This window comes from Stomoxys calcitrans, chromosome 4 (assembly GCF_963082655.1).
Source record: "Stomoxys calcitrans chromosome 4, idStoCalc2.1, whole genome shotgun sequence".
Lineage (NCBI taxonomy): Eukaryota > Metazoa > Arthropoda > Insecta > Diptera > Muscidae > Stomoxys > Stomoxys calcitrans.
In genome coordinates this window covers 134,972,644-134,986,972 of record NC_081555.1, presented here as the reverse complement: position 1 = coordinate 134,986,972, position 14,329 = coordinate 134,972,644, and the positions used below count along the sequence as shown (strand labels likewise).

The 14,329-nt window shown below is 37.6% G+C and overlaps 1 protein-coding gene across 1 annotated transcript; it reads left to right on the top strand.

The window, feature by feature from the left end:
• The first annotated feature begins 538 nt into the window (after positions 1-538).
• LOC106085212 (uncharacterized) lies at positions 539-1,209 on the top strand. The gene has a single exon (XM_013249338.2). It carries the CDS (start codon positions 633-635, stop codon positions 1,002-1,004), a length of 372 nt encoding a protein of 123 aa, XP_013104792.1. The 5' UTR covers positions 539-632; the 3' UTR covers positions 1,005-1,209.
• Positions 1,210-14,329: the final 13,120 nt, after the last annotated feature.

Here is a 14,329-nt window from a genome sequence, read left to right as displayed (position 1 = left end):
CTATACGGAACAGACAAACAAACAAGCAAACAAAGCGCAAGAATTTCGTTTTTATATAAAAGAGAGATATTTTACAACCCATTCGAAAACCTCCGTCTTTGAGTATCCATATAATGATATCGCCCATCATACACTTGTATTTCTTTAATTTCAACTCAGTCATTGTAGTTCTAATAACCTGCTCCCATGCAATTCTTATAGTTTTCATTTTCACTATTTTCTCTTTCAGTGTACCAAGGCAGGCATTCAATGTCTAAATGTTGCAAAGTGTACTTTAAACAATTTTTAAAACGAAAAACAAGAAAATAAAAAAACAAAGAAATTCCTCATCGTGTCAGTCATGCTTGGTATGAAAGCAAAGCATTTTGTATTTCTTAGAACATTAGAAAAGTGTTTTGAAAATTATACAAGCGTTGTGTGATAAAATGTGGCATTGAATTGATAAGAAATGAAACTAAGCTGAGTCTTGTCCAGCACTGGTACTTACTGGTGGGCTTGTTTCATTCTAAATCGTAGTTTATGACTTTTTATCAATCATTATGTTTTTGATGATTTTAGTTTGAAATTAAAAGGCGAAACGAAAACAACGTTCAGAAAGTATCACATTTTACTACTTCAAAAATTTCATTATAATGAAATTCTCCAAAATCTCTGCGATTTTGTTGGCAATTTTTATCATTGGTGCGGAAGCCACCCGGGTAAGACGCCAGGATGTTGCTGACGCCAATGATGGCGACAGCAATGCCATCGATGATGTTGTGGCTGCCGAAGATGGCGATACCAGCGAAGTCATCCTTGTCGATGACAACTTGGACAATGGTGACGATGAGATCCGAGATTTAAAAACGGTGGCCATCAAATCCCGCGTCATAACCTTGGATCGCGAATTGTGTCGCGAGCAATCGCGCTATCATCCCCACTATCCCAAATGCCAGTTGTACTGTGAGAATCTCAAGCACTGGATGGGTATGTGTCGTCGCGATACTTGCCATTGTTATTCGTAATTTGCGCATGCAACGCTTGGGGAAGCAGACAGAAATTTGTATATAAGAAAAAGATACCCGCCGGAGCATGAAGGCTTTCTGTGAATGAATTACTTAAAAAACGTATTTGTGTTTATCTTTAATTTGCGTGTATGATAATTGTCCCATGCTATGTAAAGTGGGAGAGATGTAAAACAAAAAAAAATAATAAAATGTATTCAATGAAGTTTTGCATTTTCGTTGAGCATTGCACATGGAGAAGTTGAAGCACTTTAAAAATGTTTTAAGTATAAGCGAGATTTTTAATGCCAACAATATAAGGTGGGATATAAGAAACAATAATGGCAACTAACAAATAAAAGCGGTCTAAATTCGGTCGGGACGAATCTTATATACCCTCCCCCATGAACCCAATTTGTCAACTTCTTTGCCCGGCATCTCTTTATAGGCGAACAAAGGATAATGGATACAAATTAGCATGCTATTGAAGCTTTATCAGCCGATGAACCGATTCGGACCATACCTGGTTTGTATGCTGGAGGCCATAGTAGCCGTCATTGTGCACAATTTCAGCTAAATCGGATAAGAATTGCGCTCTATAAGGGCTCATGAAGTAAAATCGGGAGATCAGTTTATATGGGAACAATATCAGGTTATGGACCGATTCAGACCATAATTGGCACATATGTTTAAAATCATAGTTAAAGTCGCTGAACAAAATTCAATTCAAAATTGAAATCAGCGAAATGGGATAAGATTTGCGCCCTCTAGAGGCCGAAAAAGTATAATCAGAAGATCGTTTTAAAAGAGAGCTTTAACAGGTTTTGGACCGATTCTGACCATACATGGCACATCTGTTGAATGTTATAGAAAACGTCTTAGTATAAAATTTCAAAGACATTCTTTAAGAATAACGCCCTCTAGGAGCTCAAAAAGTATAACCTGGAGATAGGTTTATATGGGAGCTATATGAGGTTATGGACCGATTTAGACCGTACTTGGCACAGTTGTTGGAAGTTATAACAGAACACCACATGCAAAATTTCAACCAAATTGGGCAACAATTGTGGTTTCCAGGGGCTCAAGAAATTTAATCGGGAGATCGGTTTATATGGGAGCTATCTCAGGTTATAGACCGATTTAGACAGTACTTTGCACAATTGTTGAAAGTTATAACAGAACACCACATGCAAAATTTTAGCTAAATCGGACAAAAATTGCCGCTTCCAGGGACTCATGAAATCAAATCTGGAGATCGGTTTATGTGGGAGCTTTATCTAAATCTGAACCGATATGACCCATTTGCAATCCCCAACGACCTACATCCATATTAAGTATTTGCGCAAAATTTCGGCTAGCTTTACGCGTTCGACCGCTAACGTGATTTCGATAGACGGACGGACGGACATGGCTAGTTCGAATCAAAATTTCAAGACGATCAAGAATATATATACTTTACGGGGTCTTAAATCAATATTTTGAGGTGTTATAACCGGAATGATCATCCTATGATGGTGGGTATAGAAATTGACATGCTATTGGAGCTTTATCAGGCTATGAACCGATTGAGACCATACCTGGTTTGAATGTTGGAGGCCATAGTAGAAGACATTGTGAAAAATTTCAGCAAAAATGAGATAAGAATTGCGACCTATAGGGGCTCAAGAAGTAATATTGGGAGATCAGTTTATATGGAAGCTATATCAGGTTATGGACTGATACTGACCGTACAGGGTACATCTGTTAAATGTAAAATAAAATTGCAGGTACATCCGATAAGAATTGCGCCCTCTAGAGGCTCAAAAATTATAATCGGGAGATTGGTTAATATGAGAGCTGTATCAGTTATAACAGAACACTTCATGCAAAATATCAGCCAAATCGGAAAAGAATAGCGCCGTCTAAAGGCTCAAGAATTCAATATCCCAGAATGGTCTGTGTGTTCGTCAGTTGTAATCACTCTACAGATTTAGGGTCTTGAGCCTATAGAAGCCGCAATAATTACCCGATTTCGCTAATATTTGAAATAGTGAGTTATTTTAAGCCTCCCGACATCCGACCCAAATATGGTTCAGATCGGACTATATTTGGATATAGCTGCCAAGTAGACCGATCTGCCGATTTAGGGTCTCAAGCCTATAGAAGCCACAATTACTTCCGGATTTCGCTCAAATTTGAAATTGTGAGCCATTTTAAGCTTCCCAACATCCGACCCAGATATGGTTCAGATCGGACTATATTTAGATATAGCTGCCATATAGACCGGTCTGCCGATTTAGGGTCTCAAACCTATAGAAGCCGCAATGTTTACCTGATTTCACTGAAATTTGAAACAGTGAGTTATTTTAAGCCTTCCGACATCCAACCCAAATATGGTTCAGAACGGACTTAATTTAGATACAGCTGCCCTATAGACCGATCTGCCGGTTTAGGGTCTAAAGCCTATAGAAGCCGCAATTACTACCAGATTTCGCTGAAATTTGAAATAGTGAGTTATTTTAAGCCCAAATTTTATCCGATCCAAATATGGTTTACATCGCACTATATTTAGAAATAATTGATATATAGACCGATCTGCCGATTAAGGGTCTTAAGCCCATAAAAGCCACAATTATTACCCGATTTCGCTGAAATTTGAAATAGTGAAGTGTTTTAAGCCGCCCGACATCCGACCGAAATATGATTCAGATCGGTCTATATTTAGATATAGCAGCCAAATAGACTGATCTGCCGATATAGGGTCTTAAGCCTACAGAAGCCGCAATTATTATCCAATTTAGCTGAAATTTATAAAACAGCCGACAGCCGACCCAAATACGGTTCAGAACGGACGTTTTTTAGATATATAGACCAATCTTCCAATTTAAGGATTTAATCACATAAAAAGCGGATTTCTTGCTCGATTTCGCTGAAACTGTGACTTGTATAAGAGTTCTTGGAACCTCAATCAAATAAGATCCAGATTAGCCCCAATTTGCATACACAATGGATATGGTAGTGGAGTTGTTTTAAAAGAGGATGGTTAATTAAATTATCCATGGTGGCGGTGGTATCCAAAGTTCGGCACTGCCTTTACTTGTTTCAAATGGCTTGGTACCTCACAAATGTCCCCAGCATAAGCAAGAGGAAAACCACCCCTGAAAATTTTGTTTCTAATGTTCTCGCCGGAATTCAAACCTAGGCGTTCAGCGTCATAGGTGGACATGCTTTCCTAAGCGTTATGATGGCCTCTAACACAACTCACTGTTCAAAATTACCCACCACCATAGGATGGAGGATATACTAAACTTGTCATTGTGTTTGTAACACCTCGACATATCGATTTGAGACCCCATAGGTTAGGTTAGGTTGAAAAGAGGGTGCGCACATTTATTTGCACTATGCCACTATGGAGCATGGGGCAATAAAAGGAGTTACTAGAAATTAACTTCGAGAAAGAATATCTAAGTCAAGTATTTCGTGCTATTTACAAAATCTATAATTGTTTTTCATGGAGGCCACAGTAGTGCAGAGGTTTGTATGTCCGTCTATGACGCCGAACGCCTAGGTTCGAATCCTGGCGAGACCATCAGAAAAAATTTTCAGCGCTGGTTTTCCCCTCCTAATGCTGGCAACATTTGTGAGGTACTATGCTTTGTAAAACTTTTTTCTACAAAGAGGTGTTGCACTGCGGCACGCCGTTCGGACTCGACTATAAAAAAGGAGGACACTTATCATTGAGCTTAAACTTGAATCGGACTGAACTCATTGATATGTGAGAAGTTTGCCCCTGTTCCTTAGTGGAATGTTCATGGGCAAAATTTGCAAATTGCAATAATTGTTTTTCATATCATGCCCCTGTTGTTTCATGTCTGGTATTGTGTTTCCACCTAAGTGCCGGTGTTTGTTAGCCCGGAAAGCCGGACAATGATATGGGATATGCTTCAACGTTTCATCATCTTCCCTACATGGTCTACAAATGCTATCACTTGCCGCAACGATTTTGCATAAGTACGCTCGTAGTCTTATGTGTCCTGTTATGATACCGAAAGCTATATTGACCTCCTGCTTACTTCCTTTCAGCAATAGCCTCGGATTCTCATAATCTAGATCTTCCCATAGGATGTTCGTCGTCCTACCGACCGTATCGCTTTTCCACAGTGTTAAATGTGCGTTCGTGGCCCACACCCTTAAATCGGACTGCGTCGACCCAAAAGGCTTCGGGTTAACCAAGTTTACTGACGGTAGTCCTCTGGCCTTCACTGCGAATTGTCTGCTCTTTCATTTCCCCTTAATCCGCTGTGGCCCGGCACCCAAACGATACTGATTGTGCCATTCCCAGATAAGGCGTTGATCTCCTTCTTACATTCCAAGACTTTTCGTGATCTTACCCTCCTGGTTGTTATTGCCCTCATGGTCTGTTTACTGTCTGGCTCGACGTGCTTGCGTTAATATCACACCAACTCTCGCATTCCGTGATCGCCCGGATCTCCGCCTGCTAGACCGTTCGTCCCTGTTCCTTAGTGGAATGTTCATGCGCAAATTTAAATTTTGCATTGGGTATGACAAGGATTTAACTGAACTCTGATTTTTGATTTTCAGTAAAAATCATAAACGCGTTACTTTTGATTTCTTGTAACGCAAAAATTTAAATTTATGCAAACTAATGCTCTTCCTGTTTTACTTTGTCGTCGAATATGCCATGTACAAATTTTCCCCAGCAGATATGAGTAAGAATGAGGTTTTGGAAAGTAACCCACCCCAGCGTCATTTATAATTTCCCCATTGATCCACCATTTAAGAGACATTTAAATTTAAATTAATAGCCCTAGGGTATATTTTGGATTGTGCCAAAGTTTCCTCCTTAAAGGTTTCACAAATATCTTTACTTCCTTAACACCATACTAAGAGACTAAACGTCATGTTGGTCCTGTGGACCTTAGAAAAGTAAAGCATTTCCATACGCGTATGTGAGGAATTGTAATCAAAACAAATTTGGCAAATATCCCTATTGTAATAAAGTCTCTAGGGTCTGCGTTTAATATATTTCATGGTCCATTTTTATTATACCCTCCACCATAGGATGGAGGGGTATACTAATTTCGTCATTCCGTTTGTAAGACATCGAAATACTGATCTAAGACCCAACAAAGTACAATATATACATGTTCTTGATCGTCTTGACATTCTAAGTCGATATAGCGATGTCCGTCCATTTGTCGAAATCACGATAGCGGTCGATCGCGTAAAGCTAGCCCTTAAAATTTTGCATAGATACTTCTTATTGATGTAGGTCGTTGGGGATTGCAAATGGCCCATATCGGCTCAGATTTCGATATAGCACCCATATAAACCGATCCCCTGATTTGACTTCTTGAGCCGTTAGAAGTCTCGATTTTCATCCGATTTGGCTGAATTTTTGAATATAGACTTGAGTTATGACTTCCAACATCCATTCGAAGTATTGATTCGGTCTATAAACAGATATGGCCCACATAAAGGGTGATTTTTTTGAGGTTAGGATTTTCATGCATTAGTATTTGACAGATCACGTGGGATTTCAGACATGGTGTCAAAGAGAAAGATGCTCAGTATGCTTTGACATTTCATCATGAATAGACTTACTAACAAGCAACGCTTGCAAATCATTGAATTTTATTACCAAAATCAGTGTTCGGTTCGAAATGTGTTCAAATTTTGACAAATTTTGTTCAGCGATGAGGCTCATTTCTGGTTGAATGGCTACGTAAATAAGCAAAATTGCCGCATTTGGAGTGAAGAGCAACCAGAAGCCGTTCAAGAACTGCCCATGCATCCCGAAAAATGCACTGTTTGGTGTGGTTTGTACGCTGGTGGAATCATTGGACCGTATTTTTTCAAAGATGCTGTTGGACGCAACGTTACGGTGAATGAACACATTTCGAACCGAACACTGATTTTGGTAATAAAATTCAATGATTTGCAAGCGTTGCTCGTTAGTAAGTCTATTCATGATGAAATGTCAAAGCATACTGAGCATCTTTCTCTTTGACACCATGTCTGAAATCCCACGTGATCTGTCAAATACTAATGCATGAAAATCCTAACCTCAAAAAATCACCCTTTATAAACCGATGCCCGATTTTACTTCTTGAGCCCTTAGAAGCCTCAATTTTCATCCGATTTGACTGAAATTTGATCCAAGGACTTAAGTTATGATTTCCAACACCCATGCCAAGAATGATTCGTATCGGTGTATAAAGAGATATAGCCCCCACATAAACCAATCCCCGGATTTGACTTCTTAAGCCCTTAGAGGCCTATATTTTCACCTGAATTTGCTGAAATTTGGTCCAAAGCTCTTACAACATCCATGCCAAGTTTGATCCGAATCGGTCAATATGGTGATAGATGCCCCCTAAGTACTAATATCGCAATATGACTTCTCGAGACCAAAATAATTCAAATACAAACTCAGTTAATAACGGTACATTTTTAGCGGAATGGTGGTGGGTACCCACAATTTGGCCCGACGGCACTTAGCACGCATTTACTTGTTATACTCTCCACCAAAGAATGGGGATATATTAATTTCGTCATTTCGTTTGTGCTAAATTTCCCATGAACATTCCATTTAGGAACAAGGGATACATCTCCCATATCAATGAGTGCAGGCCGTTTAAAGTTTAATCTCAATGATAAGGGGCCTCCTTTTTTATGCCGAGTCTGAATGGCATTCCGCATAGCGACACCACTTGGTAGAGAAGTTTAGCATTGCAGGTTACCTCACAAACATTGCCAGCATTTGCAAGGGGATAACCAGCGTTGAAAATTTTTTCTTATGTTCACGCCGGGATTTGAACCCAGGCGTTCGGTGTTATAGGCGGACATGCTAACCTCTGCGCCACGGTTTGTAACAAATCAAAATATTGATCTGAGACCCAGTCGATTTAGCTCTGTGCGTCTGCCTGTCCGCCTACTTTTAGGTCGGTTGGGATTATAAATGGGCTACATCGATCCATGTTTTGATATAGCTGCCATGTAAACCGATACCGGATCTTGATTTGATGAGCCTTTAGAGGGCGCAATTCTTATTCTTTTTGTCTGAAATTTAGCATGTGGTGGTTTGTTATGACTGCTTACAACTGTGCCTAGTATGGTCCAAATAGGTTCATAACCTGATATAGCTCCCATACAAACCGATCTCGGATCTTGTCTTCTTGAGCCTCAAGAGGTCGCAATTCTTATCCGATTTGTTTAAAATATTTGCATGAGTGGTTGTGTTATGACCTCCAAAAACTGTTCATAACCTGATATAGCTCTCATATAAACCGATTTCGGATCTTTTATTCTTGAGCAGCTAGGGGTGCAATTATTATACGATTTGGCTGAAATTTTTCACGAAGTGCTTTGTTTTGACTTCCAACAACTGTGCCAAGTATGGTCCAAATCGGTTCATAACCTGATATAGCACCCCAACAAACCAATGTTGGATCTTGATTTATTGAGCCGCTAGAGGGCGCACTTTTTATACGATTTGGCTGGAATTTTACATGAAGTGTTTTGTTATGACTTTTTACAACAGTTCCAAGTATGGTCCAAATCGGTTATTAACCTGATATAGCTCCCATACAAACCGATGTTGGATATTGATTTATTGAGCCGCTAGAGGGTGTACTTTTTATACGATTTGGCTGTAATTTTGCAAGAAGTGCTTTGTTATGACTTCCAACAACTGTGCGAAGAGTGGTCAAATTCGGTACATTACCTGATATAGCTCCCATATAAACCGATTTCGGATCTTGAATTCTTGAGCCGCTAGGGAGCGCAATTATTATACGACCTGGCTGAAATTCTTTGAAATTTGTATACGATTTGGCTGAAATTTTGCACGAAGTGCTTTGTTTTGACTTCCAACAACTGTGCCAAGTATGGTCCAAATCGGTTATTAACCAGATATAGCTCCCATACAAAACGATGTTGGATCTTGATTTATTGAGCCGCTAGAGGGCGTACTTTTTATAGGATTTGGCTGTAATTTTGCACGAAGTGCTTTGTTTCGACTTCCAACAACTGTGCCAAGTATGGTTCAAATCGGTTCATAACCTGATATAGCTCCCATACAAACCGATGTTGGATCTTGATTTATTGAACTGCTAGAGGGCGTACTTTTTATACGATTTGGCTGTAATTTTACACAAAGTGCTTTGTTTTGACTTCCAAAACTGTGCGAAGAATGATCGAAATCGGTTTATCACCTGATATAGCTCCCATATAAACCGATCTCGGATCTTGACTTCTTGAGCCGCTAGAGGGCGTAATTATTATATGATTTCGCTGAAATTTTGCATGAATTGATTTGTTTTGACTTCCAACAACTGTGGTATGTATGGTCAAAATAGGTTCATAACCTGATACAGCTCCCATTAAAACCGATCTCTGATGTTGACATCTTGAGCCGCTAGAGGGCGCAATTATTGAACGCTTTGGCTGAAATTTAGCATGGAGTGTTTTGTACTGACTTCCAACAATTGTGCCAAATATGATCCAAATCGGTTCATAACCTGATATAGCTCCCATATAAACCAATCTCCTGATTATACTTTTTGAACCTCCAGAGGCCTCAATTCTTATGCGATTGAACTGACATTTTGCACAATGACTTCTACTTTAGTTTCCAACAGCCAAACCAAGTATGACCCCAATATGTTCATAACTTGGTACAGCTCCAGTAGCATAGCAAATCTTATACATTAACCTTTGTTTGCCAACAAAGAGATATTGGGTAAAGAATTTGTTAAAGGCGATCCATGGTGGAGGGTATATAAGATTCGGCTAGGCCAAACTTAGCACACTTTCTCTTGTTCTAACTCGAATGAAATGTGTTTCATTTCATTTACAACCATCATTCAACAGGCAACGGAAGCAACAGAAGGTATTAAGCTAACCGGAAATGTGGTCGTTGTAATTACTGCCAAAAGAAATGAAGCGAATCTTTGGCAGCTAACCCAAGTCCCATGTGTTCAATTAGTACATATTATTATTTAATAAATTCTAATAACCTTGTTATTTATGCTGGAGTTAATTTTAATCAGTTTCCAAATGAGAATGCTCATCTCACCATTAAGTCTCACTTTGTGATGGAATGCTATTTAATGTGATTATGCAATAAAAAATTAAGTAGGCCATAAGGCTTGGGAAATTAATATAGAAGATATTTTTTTGTCATTGGTGTATCCACTGAATGGATTCTTTAAAACAAAATATCAATCATATTTTTTTCAAAGGCAAAATTGCTATTGGTTTCTATTAAACAAGTAAAAGCGTGCTAAGTTCGGCCGGACCGAATTTTATATACCCTCCACCAAGGATCGCATTTGTCAAGTTCTTTGCCCGGTATCTCTTTATGAACAAACAAAGGATATTGAATAAGAATTGCTATGATATTGAAGCTATATCAGTTATGAACCGATTCGGGGCATACTTGGTTTGAATGTTGGAGTAGGTGCTATTGTGTAGATGTTATTATACGAAATTTCAACCAAATTGGATAAAAATTGGGCTTTATTGAGGTTCAAGAAGTAAAATCGGGAGATCGGTTTATATGGGAGCTGTATCAGGTTATTACCCGTTTTGGACCATACTTACAAACACTTCATGCAAAATTTCAGCCAAATCGTATAATAATTGCGGCCTCCAGCGGCTCTAGAAGTCAAGATCCGAGGTCGGTTTATATGGGAGCTATATTAGGTTATGAATCGATTTGAACCACAGTTCTTGGAAGTTAAAACAAAATACCTCGTGCATGTTGGAGGCCATAGAAATAGTCACGGTGCAAAATTTCAGCCAAAGCGGATAACGCCCTCTAGAGGCTCAAGAAGTAAAATCTGGAGATCGGTTTATATGGGAGTTATTTCATGAACCGATTCTGACCATATTCGCCATTTATGTTGAAGGTTATAGAAGAAGTCGTTGTACAAATCGGATATGAATAGCGTCCCTGGAGGCTCAAAAAGTATAATCAGGGTGGAGATCGGTTTATATGGGAGCTATATAAGGTTTTTGACCGATTTGGACCATACTAAGCACAGTGGTTGAAAGTCAAAACAAAACACTTCATGCAAAATTTCAGCCAAATCGTATGATAATTGCGCCCACTAGCGGCTCAACAAGCCAAAATTCGAGATCGGTTTATATGGTAGCTATATCAGGTTATGAACCGATTTGAATCATAATTGGGACAGTTGTTGGAAGTCAAAACAAAACACCTCGTCCATGTTGGAGGCCATAGAAATAGTCACTGTGCAAAATTTCAGCCAAATTGGATAAGACTAGCGCCCTCTAAAATCTCAAGAAGTAAAATCTGAAGATCGGTTTATATGGGAGCTATACCATGTTATGGACCGATTCAGATCATATTTAGCACGTACGATAAAGGTCATAAAAAACTCACTGTGCAAAATTTCATCCAAATCGGATAAAAATTGTGCCCTCTAGAGGCGCAAGTCTTATTATCGGGGAATCGGTTTATATTGGAGCTGTATCAGATTTTGAACCGATTCGGACTATACTCGATACAGTTATTGAAAGTCAAAACGAAACACTTCGTGCAAAATTTCAGCTAAATCGGATAAGTATTGCGCCCTCTAGAGGCTTAGGAAGTCAAGAACCAAGATCGGTTTATATGACTGCTATATGGCAGCTATATAAAGTTATGAATCGATTTTGACCTATTTTGGGTCTTAAACCATATTGTCTTTAGAGAAAATTTCCTAGAAATTTTGTCTTTAGAAAAAATTTCCTAGAAATTTTGTCTTTAGAGAAAATTTCATAGAAATTTTGTCTTTAGAGAAAATTTCCTAGAAATTTTGTCTTTAGAGAAAATTTCATAGAAATTTTGTCTTTAGAGAAAATTTCATAGAAATTTTGTCTTTAGAGAAAATTTCATAGAAATTTTGTCTTTAGAGAAAATTTCATAGAAATTTTGTCTTTAGAGAAAATTTCATAGAAATTTTGTCTTTAGAGAAAATTTCATAGAAATTTTGTCTTTAGAGAAAATTTCATAGAAATTTTGTCTTTTAGAGAAAATTTCATAGAAATTTTGTCTTTAGAGAAAATTTCATAGAAATTTTGTCTTTAGAGAAAATTTCATAGAAATTTTGTCTTTAGAGAAAATTTCATAGAGAATTTTGTCTTTAGAGAAAATTTCATAGAAATTTTGTCTTTAGAGAAAATTTCATAGAAATTTTGTCTTTAGAGAACATTTCATAGAAATTTTGTCTTTAGAGAAAATTTCATAGAAATTTTGACTTTAAAGAAAATTTCATAGAAATTTTGTCTTTAGAGAAAATTTCATAGAAATTTTGTCTTTAGAGAAAAATTTCATAGAAATTTTGTCTTTAGAGAAAAATTTCATAGAAATTTTGTCTTTAGAGAAAATTTCATAGAAATTTTGTCTTTAGAGAAAATTTCATAGAAATTTTGTCTTTAGAGAAAATTTCATAGAAAATTTTGTCTTTAGAGAAAATTTCATAGAAATTTTGTCTTTAGAGAAAATTTCATAGAAATTTTGTCTTTAGAGAAAAATTTTCAATAGAAATTTTGTCTTTAGAGAAAATTTTCATAGAAATTTTGTCTTTAGAGAAAATTTCATAGAAAATTTTGTCTTTAGAGAAAATTTCATAGAAATTTTGTCTTTAGAGAAAATTTCATAGAAATTTTGTCTTTTAGAGAAAATTTCATAGAAATTTTGTCTTTTAGAGAAAATTTCATAGAAATTTTGTCTTTAGAGAAAATTTCATAGAAATTTTGTCTTTAGAGAAAATTTCATAGAAAAAAAATTGTCTTTAGAGAAAATTTCATAGAAATTTTGTCTTTAGAGAAAATTTCATAGATATTTTGTCTTTAGAGAAAATTTCATAGAAATTTTGTCTTTAGAGAAAATTTCATAGAAATTTTGTCTTTAGAGAAAATTTCATAGAAATTTTGTCTTTAGAGAAAATTTCATAGAAATTTCGCCCCAATGTGGATATCATATTGGTGCTCTACTCCCAAATACCTTCATTTGAGCCTTATTCTACTATGGTCGGTAAATATGTCAGGTATGGGGGTATTTTTGGGGGTGAGGTGGACCCCCAAATATCTGATTCGTGCTCTAGTCTCAAATACCCCATATTGTCATTTGGCGGGCTTCGAAGGTGGGGCGACCCCCCTAGATATCCCACGCTAAATTGGGATACAACATTTTTGATTTTGAGTTATTATAAATAAACCAAATTTCGCTTAAATCGTCCCACTCATCTCCGAGATCTGGCGTTTTTGACAATTGGGTAAGGGGAGGGTCCCCTCAATAAAGTTTGGATGTTAGATTTACTTCATTCCCTTGGTTTTGGTGGTGAGTTGGAGTAGCCAAACCCTTTGTGCCGAAATTGTGATATTAGATTCATACTCTACTCCAAAAAAAACACAATTTGAGCTAAATATTGCGTAAAAAGGCAAGTATGAGTGGTTTAGGGGAGTTTATGAGGTTAGGCGTCCCTGAAACACTTGACCATAAAACAGCCCCAAGGAATATATTTTTACATCAGCTTACTCTTCTTTTAAGTACCATTCAATTGATAACCATTTTGTCCCAATTGGTAAATATGTCCTGTTGGGGAGATTTGGGGGGTGGGTAATCCCTTAAACACCAAGGAATAAATTTCTATGTCAGATTTACTTTTAAATACCTTTCATTTGATATCCAAATTGTCCAAAGCGGTGAAAGTGTCCTGTTGGTTGGTTGGTGTTCTTCCGGGTGGGGGACTCCTCCCTATAGTTAATGCAAATGTTCGTACACTACTCTTAAATATCTTTAATTTGATACCCATATTGTCCCACTCGGTAAACATGTGCGTTCGGGTGGGTTTTGGGATGGGGTTATTTTACCCCAAAATTTTATATCAATTTCGTGTTTTTGGGGTACCATAAGGTGCAAAATTTCGCTAAAATCGTTGCACCCATCTCCGAGATCTGGCGTTTTAGAAAATGGGGGTATGGAGGAGGGTCCCAAATTTTGGCAAACTCGCCTTCTATGGGCCCAAGACCTCAAATCGGAAGATCGGTCTATATGGGAAAGCCCCTCAAACATCATGGAATAAATTTTTATGTCAAATTTACTTTTAAATAACTTTCATTTGATACCCATATTGCCCAAAGCGGTGAAAGTGTCCTGTTGGTTGGTGTTATTTCGGTTAGGGGACCTCCCGGATCGGACAATAAATACACCTTGTATGAGCCCAAGACCTTAAATCGTAAGATCGGTCTATATGGCAACTATATTGAAATCTGGATCGATCGGGCCAAATTGGAGAAATATGTGGAGGGGCCAAAAACCTAAAATCTAGAGA